At 36.8% G+C, this 13285-nt stretch overlaps 1 protein-coding gene across 2 annotated transcripts in view; it reads left to right on the forward strand.

Annotated features, from left to right (window-relative positions):
- The window catches only part of CTNNA3 (catenin alpha 3), a 1853842-nt gene that overhangs the window by 1228772 nt on the left and 611785 nt on the right, over nt 1-13285 (forward strand). For both annotated transcript variants that reach the window (XM_018042551.1, XM_018042552.1), the window contains exon 11: nt 3799-3955. In XM_018042551.1, the coding sequence (XP_017898040.1) occupies nt 3799-3955 (157 nt within the window). The remainder of the gene's footprint in view (nt 1-3798; nt 3956-13285) is intronic.

Here is a 13285-nt window from a genome sequence, read left to right on the forward strand (position 1 = left end):
CTGCAGGGACAATGAAATGCCAGAGACCAGAGCCTCTGCAGTGTACACTGGGAGTTTTTGTTTTTGTTCAGTCACTTAGTCATGTCTGGTTCTTTGTGACCCCGTAGACTGCAGCACGCCAGGCTTCCCTGTCCTACATTATAAGTTAGTAGGTTAATAAAGCTCTAAAACTAAAGTCCGGGAATACAGCAGTTGTTATTACCAAAGGTAGGTTATGTTTCCTTAAAATTCAATGTGTTCCTCTTTCATAAAAAAGAAATAAGAGAATATCAGCATAACAATTTCAAGCAATTAGTTTCTCTCCTCCTGTACCCCCAGTAATTTGTTGAAAATCACACCAGTGAGGTGCAGCCTTTAAGTTACTGAGTAGAAAAAAGATTCTTTTTATTGTTGCCATTATATTTTGGTGAAATCTGAATCTTGTACCCAATATTCTGCTACACCAATGATTCCTAATTTCCAAATGCAAAAGTCATTTTTTTAATCCTCATTAGTCTTTGCTTTCCTATGGCATTTGACCTTTTCAAAAGATTTTCTTCCTCATCTCGACTCTTGAATACCTTACTTTTCTACCTCCTTGATGCTTTCTCCTTGATGATTTCTGCTCTCATCTTTATCACTTCCATTTTATCCGTTCCTCGTACATATTGGTGCTTTCCAAATCTGTATTCTTTCCTTTCTTCCATTATTTTTTTGATTTTTCTGCAACTCTGTTACTAGCTCCTCTTCCCAAGAAGATGAGGTTAGGGTTTACCTTGCTTCTAGGTCTTAATTGTACTTGTTATTGCCTCTTCCTAAATGAATATCACCTTATACTAAGTTCCACTTATTTTTCAGATTTCAGTCCTTTGAAACATCTTTCCTTATGGAGCTGAGTACCTCTCCCACATGTTTTAAGGCATCTTCTGCTCACCTTTACAATAGCCATTACCTTGTAACACTTACGTATTGGAGTGGTTTCCTAACTGGGAGCCCCAGACCAATAGCATCACTATCACCTGGAAATTTGTCAGACAGGCAAATTCTCAGGCTCCAAAACACATCAACCGAATCAGAAACTCTACTGTGTAGCTCAGGAATCTGTTTTAATAAGCCATCCAAGGGAATTCAGATACAGGCTAAAGTCTGCGAATCCTGTGTTGCATTTGGCTGGCTTTGGTCTTCTTCCACTTTTAGATCATGGGCTGTTTTAGAAACTATGATGAAATATTTTTCATTGTGATGTCCTTAGTATTCAGTGTAGAACTGGATACATTGTTGCTGCATAGCACTGATTTGTTACAATGCATGAACTAATAAATGGTAAATGAATGACAAGTTTTTTATGAAATTCAATTTCATATCTCTCTCTGATTGACCGCTATGTAATTTGTAGAGAAAGCCAAGAGTCCCTTCAAAGTCAACCTCTGTATTAGAAAGGTTGATATCTAATACCCTTCATCAACAATGTCTTCCAAAACAGCTGCACAATCTGCTTTTACAACCCTGAATGACTTTTTAACCTCTGATCTCTCATTTTCTATCAGTACTATAATCATTCTCTTCATTAACCATGGAAGAACCTTGGTAATCACCTTTCTTTGAAGAATAACTTCATTCATTCTGAGTATACAACTAAAATATATTCCCCATAGAAAGTCTGAACAATTCAGTTACACACACAAAATCAAATTAAAGCACTGAAAATTCCATCACTCTGAAAGAACCATTGTTATTTGTATGGATTTATCCAACTTTTAGTTCTAGCATATTTGCTAGAAGTGGCATTTTGTGAAGCATGATGTTCTGAAATCTGCTCTTATTACACATTGTGGGAATATTTCCATGTTCTAAAGCATTATTTTCTATAGAGTCATTTATGTCTGCATGATATTTTTGACAATAATTGATCTATCCTAATTTAAATTATTAAAAGTCCTATCAAAACTTTTTCAGCACCTCCGCCATTGCAGTCCAAGCTCTTTCTTACTCTTGTATCCTATTACAATAGCCTCCTTTGCCAAATTAATCTTTTTAAAGTGTAGTTCTGAGCAAATCACTCAAAAGTCAGAAGGACTCTCCAGTACCTTCCAAATAAGGCTCCAGTCTTGAGCAGGACAGTTAAGGGCTCGTTATGCATACCCAGGCTCTAGGTGAGACTACTTACCAATCTCATAGCATTTCTCTTGTTTGCTCACCTTTTGAATATTGCCACTTCTCTCTTCAAATTCTTTCCCACCCATGTTGCCCTCTTCACTGGGAAGCCTTGCTAAAATTCCATGTCTTATCCCCCTTCTCTGCACTATGTTTTCTTCTTAATTCTTATAACCATAGAAGAGACCGTATACTTTTATTACATTCACTTACTAATTTCCTGGGCTTCACAGGTGGCTCAGTGGTAAAGAATTTGCCTGCCAGTGCGTGAGCCGTGGGTTCTATCCTTGGGTCAGGAAGATCCTCTGGAGAAGGAAATGGCAACCCACCTGGTATCCTTGCCTGGAAAATCCCATGGACAGAGGAGCCTGGTGGGTCGCAAAGAGTAAGACATACCTGAGCAAGTGAGCAAACACTAATTGACTGTCTCTCCTAACTGGAATGTAAGCTCCATGAAGACAGTGATTTTTTTTTTTTTTTTTAGAACTGCAGGCATTGTTTATTTATTTATTTATTTATTTTTAGTTTTTTATTTTTTAAATTTTAAAATCTTTAATTCTTACATGCGTTCCCAAACATGAACCCCCCTCCCACCTCCCTCCCCACAACATCTCTCTGGGTCATCCCCATGCACCAGCCCCAAGCATGCTGCACCCTGCGTCAGACATAGACTGGCGATTCAATTCTTACATGATAGTATACATGTTAGAATGCCATTCTCCCAAATCATCCTACCCTCTCCCTCTCCCTCTGAGTCCAAAAGTCCGTTATACACATCTGTGTCTTTTTTCTTTCTTATGTCTTGTTCATTGAAAGAAAATGAAAGTGAAAGCAGCTCAGTCATATCTGACTCTTTACAACCCCATGGACTGTAGCCCTCCAGGCTCCTCTGTCCACAGAATCATCCAGGCAAGAATACTGGAGTGGGTTACCATTTTCTTCTCCTGGGGATCTTCCCAGCCCAGGGATCAAACCTCGGTCTTCTGCATTGCAGGCAGATTCTTTACTGTCCGAGCCACCAGGGGAGGCTTGTTCACTGCCATATCCCTAAAACCAAGAACAGCGCTTGATACCTTCAAACAAACAAACACAAACAAAAAACCTCATAATATATTTGAAATATTGAATGATGATGAGTGGACAAATGAAAGAATTGATCAACAATGAATATCTACTGGTAAAATTCTTCAAGTCCTCAAGGAAGTCAAAGCTTTTCTTCCTGTGATTTGCACACAATGAGGATTCACTACCTACTTGTGAAAAGTAAATACAAATGACCAGTTAAACATTATTCTTTCCTGAAAGCTTTTCTTAGAATTGCTGCTGAAGGTGATCTCTCTACTCTAAAGATTGTCAATCATTTCTGTAATTATGGTATATACTGAATACTCTACTGAGCTGGAGTTATATGATGTCCTTCTCATTAAGTCACATGCAATCTCTTTATAGGCAGATATCAATTATCTTTGTTATCTCTTGTAGTTCTTAGTACACTGATGCTTGATAAATAGTTCTAAAATTAATTACCAAAAATAAAATTAAACTATTACCAAAAGCAAAGGAGTTACACATGAGGGCATAAACAGATCTAATTAAAAAAAAATTGTCATATGCACAATGGTAAGTATTCTGAAATCACCAAGTGAACATTCTGTATTTTTATAGATTATTAATGCTGCACTGGCTTTGGCTGCAAGACCCAAAAGTCAAGTGGTCAAAAAAACCATGGAAATGTACAAGCGCACGTGGGAGAATCATATCCATGTCCTCACTGAAGCTGTAGATGACATTACAAGCATTGATGACTTCCTGGCTGTATCTGGTATGTTTTTTATCTTTTAATTTCGTGTTTGCTCTTGTCATTTTCTGCAATAGGATGATACTAAATATAGTTAATTTTATGAAATATTATGAGACGGTTTTAATGATAGCCTTTCTAGAAGCAAAGTGCTACTATGTATGATCTAGGATAATGAGTCTCATGTCTTGTAATCCATACATCTCAACAATTTACACTGCTTCTGAAAGAAATCGCTGTTCATGGGCAATGCATAATTGAAAATAATGGCTGGAAATTTTAAGCATTTCCTGGCTTTTCAAATAAATCATCATTTCCCATCCTTTAATATAGTTATATATCTTGATTTTCCTGTGCATTTTTTGAAACAAGTTTTTCTTCACTCAGAAAAATAAAAATAGGAAAACTCTTATTGAAATATAACACATACTTCAACTACCATATATATTTGAGTAGTGGTGTTCTAAAGAATAAAATAAGTCTAAACATGTAACTACATCAATAACAGGCTTGAGATTCCATGTCAAACCTAGATGATTCTTTCATCACATAATAGAATACAAGATTGTGAAGTTTCTCTCATAAAGACATCTTCTTGGAAACATAACTCAGGTTTTGATTATACTGTTGTAACAGCAAAGAACTAAATGCTTTTTAATATTTTTTATTTTCTTAAAAATACCTCTCATTAAAATAAATTATATATATTTTTGAGAGATTTCCTTGGAATGTGATGATACTTTTTTATAAAATGAAGTTTCTCATGAATTTCAAATATCATTTTATGTTTTTTAAATATTTCCTGATTGTATTTTATCTACCTTGTTGATTTCATTATATATGTATATATTCTCATCCTGAACAATAGTAACCTAGTGTATTTTCTTAACAGAGTAATGAAAAGAAAAGATGTGCTAGTTAACTACTCTGACATTGTTTTATATCTTTAGAGCTAAAAGTGTGAAAATAATAGAAAATGAACAGCAATAATATTAATATGCCTTGATACCAGTATTCAGAAATAGCAACTAATGATATCCAGTTTATTTCCATCCAGCAAAGTCTTTATGCTGGATGGAAATAAATGTTTTCAAATTATTGTGTCATTATGCCTTTTTATAGGTAATAGTAGGCTGAATTTTCCCACATTATTATATTTTTTCAAAAAAGTCATATATATGTTCTTTTATTTTCATTTAGATAAATTTTAACTACTATAAGCAATACTTAAGCATATTTTTGTCTATTTTCTATCTTTTGAGTATCGACTTGGCAATGTGAATTCAGTCAGTATCTTACATTTGGTCAGTCTTTTGTAATTTAGTTTTTAAAATGCTAGGTTCTGTTTTTCAGTTGGTTCTTTTGGTTACAAGGTGAAGAAACCTGCTCATGGTAGTTAATATGAAGGCAGTTTATTATATCAGTTGATGACACAGTAGGGAGAATCTCCTGAGCATACCAGAACAGGAGCCATAATCACATGATGAGAAAAGTGGGGAACCTGGGATCTGAGCAGCTGTGTAGGTCCTCAGAGCAGGGGCTCACGGTTCTTTCAGTGCTGGATTCACCTGATCTGGCAACCTCTGAATCTGCTCCTTTCTGTGAAAAAGTTTAGCACTTAAGAATGTTTTATGTGCATGTAAGAGAAAACTCATATGAGAGTTGCTTAAATAACAAAAATCATTAATTATTTCCTGTCATTAGATACTTAAGATAGTAGACTTACTACCCCTAACACACCAGAGGACTTGGATAGGACTAGTCCCTGTGTGTGGGAAGGAGTATCTTATCACTAACATTTTTTTTTAGATTTTCCAATACAGGGTAGTGATAAATAGTGAATTAATATTTAATGTGTTTCATTATTGTTTTTAAAATTCTCTGTAAAGAGTGTACTCCATTATTTTCTGTTCCTGGGGTACAGGTACAGGTTCTTACTTTCCTGCTGTTTGATTGGTTGTGATTCAGAGTTATTCAGTTCGCTTCAGTTCGGTTGCTCAGTTGTGTTCCACCCTTTGCAACCACAAGGACTACCGCATGCCAGGCCTCCCTGTCCATCACCAACCCCTGGGCTTACTCAAACTCATGTCCATTGAGTTGGTGATGCCATCCAACCATCTCATCCTCTGTTGTCCCCTTCTCCTCCTGCCTTCAATATTTCCCAGCATCAGGGTCCTTTCAAATGAGCCAGTTCTTCGCATTACGTGTCCAAAGTATTGGAGTTTCAGCTTCAACATCAGACCTTCCAATGAACACCCAGGACTGATCTCCTTTAGGATGGACTGGTGGGATCTCCTTGCAGTCCAAGGGACTCTCAAGAGTTTTCTCCAACACGAGAGTTCAAAAGCATCAATTGTTCAGCCCTCAGGTTCCTTTGCAGTCCAACTCTCATATCCATACACGACTACTAGAAAAACCATAGCCTTGATTGGATGCACCTTTGTTGACAAAGTAATGTCTCTGCTTTTTAATATGCTGTCTAGGTCGGAAACGACTGAGCAACTGAACTGAACTGAACTGAGGTTAGTCATAGCTTTTCTTTCAAGGAGCAGGCATCTTTTAATTTCATGGCTGTAGTCACCATCTGCAATGATTTTGGAGCCCCAGAAAATAAAAATTGTCACTGTTTCCATTGTTTCCTCATCTATTTGCCATGAAGTGATGGGACCAAATGCCATGATCTTAGTTTTCTGAATGTTGAGCTTTAAGCCAACTTTTTCACTCTCCTCTTTCACTTCATCAAGAGGCTCTTTAGTTCTTCTTCATTTTCTTCCATGAGGGTGGTGTCATCTGCATATTTGAGGTTATTGATATTTCTCCCGGCAATTTTGATTCCAGCTTGTGCTTCATCCAGCCCAGCATTTCTCATGATGTACTCTGCTGCTGCTGATGCTAAGTCACTTCTGTCATTTCTGACTCTTCATGACTCCATGGACTGCAGCCCACCAGGCTCCTACTTCCATGGGATTATCCTGGCAAGAGTACTGGAGTGGGTTGCCATTGCCTTCTCTGGATGTACTCTGCATATAAGTTAAATAAGCAGGGTAACAATATATAGCCTTGACATATTACTTTCCCAATTTGGAGCCAATCTGTTTTTCCATGTCCATTTCTAACTGTTGCTTCTTGACATGCACACAGATTTCTCAGGAGGCAGGTCATGTGGTCTGGTATTCCCAGCTCTTTAAAAATTTCCCACAGTTTGCTGTGATTCACACAGTCAAAGTCTTTGGCATAGTCATAAAACATAGACCAGTCATTTGTTAACCATTTATCAACACTCAGATCCCATCATGAAAATCCCATTTCCTTTTGCCATTTATTGGTCCAGGAGTATGACTGATATGGGCATCTGGGTTTCTGTTCACCTTCCCTCGTGTTACATCTCAAAGAGTTACACAGTATAACTTAAAGTAGGAAGGTGAGATGGCTTGTTGGCTTTAACGTATCAAGGAGGAAATCTTTTCCAGCTAGTTTCCATCAGATCTCCTCTTGTCATAGGTCAGAATTTGGTCCTGTACCTACTCTTGGACCAATAGATGGCAAAAGGAAATGGGATTTACATGATGGGCTCTGAGTGCTGATAAATGGTTAACAACCAACTGTAGCCAGAGAAAGTAATAGTCCTAATTCATAGCACTTGCTTGATTTCTGTGACATAAATACTCCCACATTGGCAGGTTTCCAGCTGCCGCTGAACTCTGAATTGGGAAGAGATGCCTAAAAATAGCTCTTGTGAGCTGACATAAACTTATCCTAGCAGTTCACTGGGCTTAGACCAGTCATAATTCAACTTTTCTGACAAGTCATTTACTATACAAACAAAACTAGATATTTTATCAGCAGGAACAAATGGGAAGTGGCTGTTAACTAGAGAAAAAAAAAAGTGTTTTCCCCAAACTTAGTGGATGACTTAGTGGCACACCCTGCTTTCTTAACTTTCTGTGTCTTCATAAATTTACCTTGTGATAGATTAGCCTGAGCTCTAGTGCTGTTTCTCGTCACATCCAGTTCCCACAGATAATATTTGCAAATAGGAAAGTCAAAGAGGTTCCTTCCTCATTGGGCTCTATCCTTGGTAAGAGCACAATGATGAATCTGAGGTCTTACTCATGGCAAAAGCATTTCTTCTTGAAGAAAGAAGAAAATGAACCTCAAGGGAGAGGTGAGCCAAGCCAAGAGAGACATGGGTGCTAGAATGATGAGGTACAGAATCTTTAAGATAGGGCTTTTACATATTCATCTGTGTGGGCGTGGACTGACAGTTTGATGGACAGTTGCAAGTTACATAACAACTGGCTCTATTGTGCATGTCTTTCCCATAATTCAGTCTGTTATAATCAGATGTATGTATGTATAGAGTATTTATGAACCTTTAATAGACTCCTGGCTGCCTAAGGTCACTTGAGGACATAGCTATGCATCAGGGAGGGGCACATGTGCCAGAGTTGGAGAAGTCCTTGTGGTTAGTTTGGCATCCACTGTGCACATAGGTAACATGCTCTGGAACTGGAAAAGTCTCTGCGGTTATTTTATAGCATATCTATGAGCTCTCTTGGGCTGTATTGGAGTACATCCAGGGTGGGGTTTGAGATCAGCTTGAATCTTTTTTGACTGGACCACCCCTAGTTGCTCATGCCTAACTTCCTACCTAACACTAATGGCTTCTCAGAATTTTCCCAGTCAAATCAATGAGAAAGAATTTAGTTTACTCTATGCATATTTTTAGTACCAGTTCAGAAGTCCTAAATTCAAGATCATAGGCCAGCCTGTGGATGAGTTACATTTATTAGGATGGCTAATCAGAGTCACAATCTGGCAGCTTTTGTGTGGGACAGATTTTGAATGACCTCTCTGGTACTACTTTACAATTATCTTTTAGAATATGCTGTTTGTATTCACAGCTTCTCTGTTTGCCAGGTAGAGTGACTGACTGGTTAGTTCTTAGGATTTCATAACTATGAATTACCTTGAGAATATTATATTTTCAAACTTTTAAAGTAAGCATTTCATCTTTTTTGGATTTTCTTCCAGTAGTTGATAACAATGGTAAATTATTTTGATGTTTTAATAAGAATAAAGAATAGGGGTCTTAAAACAACAAAATTCTGTAAAGCAATTATCCTTCAATAAAAATAATACATTAAAATAAAAGGGGGTTTTGAAAACATTCTTACTTTCTCCTGAGTCAACTGTTAAAAGTCATGGATTCTCAGAATATCAGCTGTCCATATTTATATGTATATATAATACATTATATATATATATATATATATAAATGAAGCCTAAAATCAGTGAGAAAAGATTCTTGGACTTTATTATTTTATTTTCATTAACAAAGGAATAAATCATGTTCATAAGATGTTTGCCCATATATAATGTTTTAGCATGACTAGATCTTCCAATCAGAGAAGGCAATGGCAACGCACTCCACTACTCTTGCCTGCAGAATCCCATGGACGGAGAAGCCTGGTAGGCTACAGTCCGTGGGGTCGCACAGAGTCAGACACGACTGAGCAACTTCACTTTCACTTTTCACTATCATGCATTGGAGAAGGAAATGGAAACCCACTCCAGTATTCTTGCCTGAAGAATCCTTGGGACAGAGGAGCCTGTTGGGCTGCCGTCTATGAGGTCGCACAGAGTCGGACACGACTGATGCAACTTAGCATCATCAGCAGCAGATCTTCCAATATGGATCAGTAGCTCTTGGAATAATGGCATTTTTAAAATGAAATACCAAACATCTTTGGTTTTTCTATTGCATTTCCAAATATAGTAATATCATTAATGATTTTTAAATTATGTTTATATAATCACCAGTTTCTTATATACAGAAGTGAAAATACCAATTTTAAAAAACCATTTTTGTTTCTTGCTATACACAGAAAATTCCAAAAACAAGTGCACTCCTTTCTTGAAAATCATAAGGAATATAGTTACCTCACAAATTTATTATATATAAAAATTTTATGTGCAAGAATAAAATGAAACAGTGACCCAAATCCACTTTCAAACTAAGTTCTCTAACATTCAGTTGTCTGAAAGAGGCTCTTTTCAGTTTAATGTTAATTTATGTAATACTATCAGTGCCATCTTACAAGTATTTAGGAAAAATCTTCAGAATGCATAGGTCCCAAAACTTTTGTCTTACCACTCACTACAGGGATTATCCCCACACCATTAACTGCACATTTTGTCATTCTCTGAAAACACTGTAACAAAACACCTGTCAAAAATAGCTGGTCTGAAGATTCTTTGACCACATCAAGTTCTATCCTATATTTAGAAAGACAAGATAAGATTTGATAAACTCTGTATTTCCAATCTACCATTGGGCCTGATATAACCAGTTATCCATGTGGGAGTATAAAAATATTTAAGATCTCTGTTTAAGATGTGAGTTTCTAAGAGGAAACATTAACACATAAATCAGCCTTTTGAACTATTGTATTAATTGACTCATAGTGAGCTGTAATCCCAAGGAATTGAATTTAGAAGAAGGAAACTTTGATAGAAAAGGGAATGACTCGAACCATAAGAGCTATTCAGTAATTACTAAGAACTGATTAAGTAAGAGGGTTTGTGAAGATATGGCTTTTGTTTCACTTATTCTTTCATTTATTCATTAAATATTTACTGCGTAGTTTTATGTGCTAAACCCTCCAAAAGGTACTAGAGACTTAATAATGAGTAAAAGTGGAAAAGATAACTTACAAGACAGTCATAATGATGGAGATTATTGGAGAGAGGGGACTACATGAACAATGGACGCAGCCACTGACAAGGATCTGGAATTTTCTAAAGAGGAGATTGATCACTTATTGATTAGAATTAGCACTGCTGTTCCTTTACTGTAACAGTTTTTTTCATTTTAAAGATAACATCTTATCGATTCTCTGTGAATTATAGTATTGGAGGATGCTTGAAAATTTTCTTTATTCCGTATCCTACATTTCTCTTTAATGCCCGTGTCCATTGCTATCACTCCGGTTCAAGCCTCTGTCTCTTACTTGAATTGTCATATAATCTTTCTAATTGATCCTTCTGCTTCCAAAATTTTGCTTGAAGGTTTTCAGTAGGTATTTATTGAATGAAAAAAAAAAAAGTATTCACCTTCTTACTAATAATTCTTCAAGATTAATTTGGGAGGATTTATGTGTTATGCTTTCATTAAATGTGTTCAGCCTTGAATATTTTCTTAAAAATTCAAATTATGAAAAATACAAGCATTAATAATCACAGTGTTCTATGACTTTGACTTAGTGACACAAATGTAACCCTGATGTTGCCATCAAAAATGCTATAGCAAAGCCCTCTGTGTTCATGAAACTATAGTAAACATGATCTTTCAGTTCAGTTCAGTTCATTTGCTCAGTCGTGTCCAACTCTTTGTGACCCCATGGATGGCAGCACGCCAGGCTTCCCTGTCCATTACAAGCTCCAGGAGTTTGCTCAAACTCATGTCCATTGAATCAGCGATGCCGTCTAACCATCTCATCCTTTGTCTACCCCTTCTCGTTGCATCTTCAATCTTTCCCAGCATCAGAATTTTTTCTGCTGTATCAGTTCTTTGCATGAGGTGGCCAAAGTGCTGGAGTTTCAGCTTCAGCATCAGCCCTTCCAGTGAATTTTCAGGACTGATTTCCTTTAGGATGTACTGGTTTGATTTCCTTCCAGTCCAAGGGACTCTCAAGAGTCTTCTCCAACACCACAGATAAAAAGCATCAATTCTGCAATGTTCTTTATGGTCCAACTTTATGTTCTTTATGGTCCAGCTTTCTTTATGGTCCAACTCACATCCATACAAGACTACTGGAAAAACCATAGCTTTGACTAGATGGTCCTTTGTTGGCAAAGTGATGTCTCTGCTTTTTAATATGCTATCTAGGTTTTTCATAGCTTTTCTTCCAAGGAGCAAGTGTCTTTTAATTTCATGGCTGCAGACACCATCTGCAGTGATTTTAGAGCCCAAGAAAATTAAGTCTGTCACGGTTTCCACTGTTTCCCCATCTGTTTGCTATGAAGTGATGGGACTAGATGCCATGGCATCTGTAAAGTTTTATCTGAATCATTTGACAAAGGAAAATGAAAATAAACTTTCTTTTCCTTCTTAAGTTAATTCTAAATCATTGTTGTTTAGTCGCTAATCTGTGTCTGACCCTTTCTGACCCCATTGTGCTCTGACTGAGCACACCAGACTCAGTAGAAAGATTCAAATGTTAATTAATTGCCCACAAACTAAGCATTATTTAATCTCATATAATGTTTATGGAATAGGTGTTGGGATAAAATGACCCATAGCCCATATCTATACAATGATTAATTAAATAATTATAACCAATTATTTATCATCACACATTCTTTTATGTATTCCTTCAATACCTACTTGAAATTTTAATTGATTACAGACATCACAGTGTAAAATATATTCTTTTAACACAGAGATTTGAAATTGTTGTTTAGTTGCTAAGTCATATCCGACTCTTTGCGATCCTATGGACTATAGCCCACCAGGCTCGTCTGTCCATGGGGTTTCCCAGGCAAGAATACTGGAGTGGGTAGCCATTTCCTTCTTCTGGGGATCTTCCTAAATCATGGATTGAACCCACATCTCCTGCATTGGGAGGTGGATTCTTTACTCCCAATTCACCAGGGAAGCCCAATATCTGAAATTATATTCTACAAAAATGAATTTTGATAAAAGTGTATGGGATATCAACTACATGCAAAGCAGTTTGCTGGGAAATGGAAGAGGATGCAAAGAAGGAAACAGGGCAATATTTGCTTTTAGGGAACTCAAATGCTGTGCAATTAATGATGGTGGTTATTGAGGGGAAGATTGATAAGGAGATGTCAGGATATTGAGAGAAGGACTGTTAAGGAGATAGTGGTTAAACTGAACTGTTGAATTGAACCCAGAAGAAAGTGAAATAATAACTCAGAAAGAGAGAAGAGCATGTGAAAGTGCATGGCGCATTTGAGGGACAGCACGGTGGCCAATATTACAGGAACAAAGGGTCCATCTGGATTAATACTGGACTCAGAAAATCAACAAGTGACATCATATAAAGCCCTGAACAGTTTTAAGAAAATGTAACTTGTCTAAAATTTTAAATGGTAGTGGCATCAATATTTCAGATAACTAACACCAGATGCTGAGAAACATCCTTATAGAAGTAGATAGATTAGAGCAAAACAATGCTTTCTTTGCTCTCAGAAGTGAAAATAAAGTAAACAATATAAAGCAGGTATTCCCTCACTCTCTGCAACTCTCCTCTAAAATGTTAATAATTATATCATTTTGCTATTGTCTGAAGGTTTGTGTCTCTGCAAAATTCATATGCTGAAATA

Source organism: Capra hircus, chromosome 28 (genome assembly GCF_001704415.2).
Source record: "Capra hircus breed San Clemente chromosome 28, ASM170441v1, whole genome shotgun sequence".
Lineage (NCBI taxonomy): Eukaryota > Metazoa > Chordata > Mammalia > Artiodactyla > Bovidae > Capra > Capra hircus.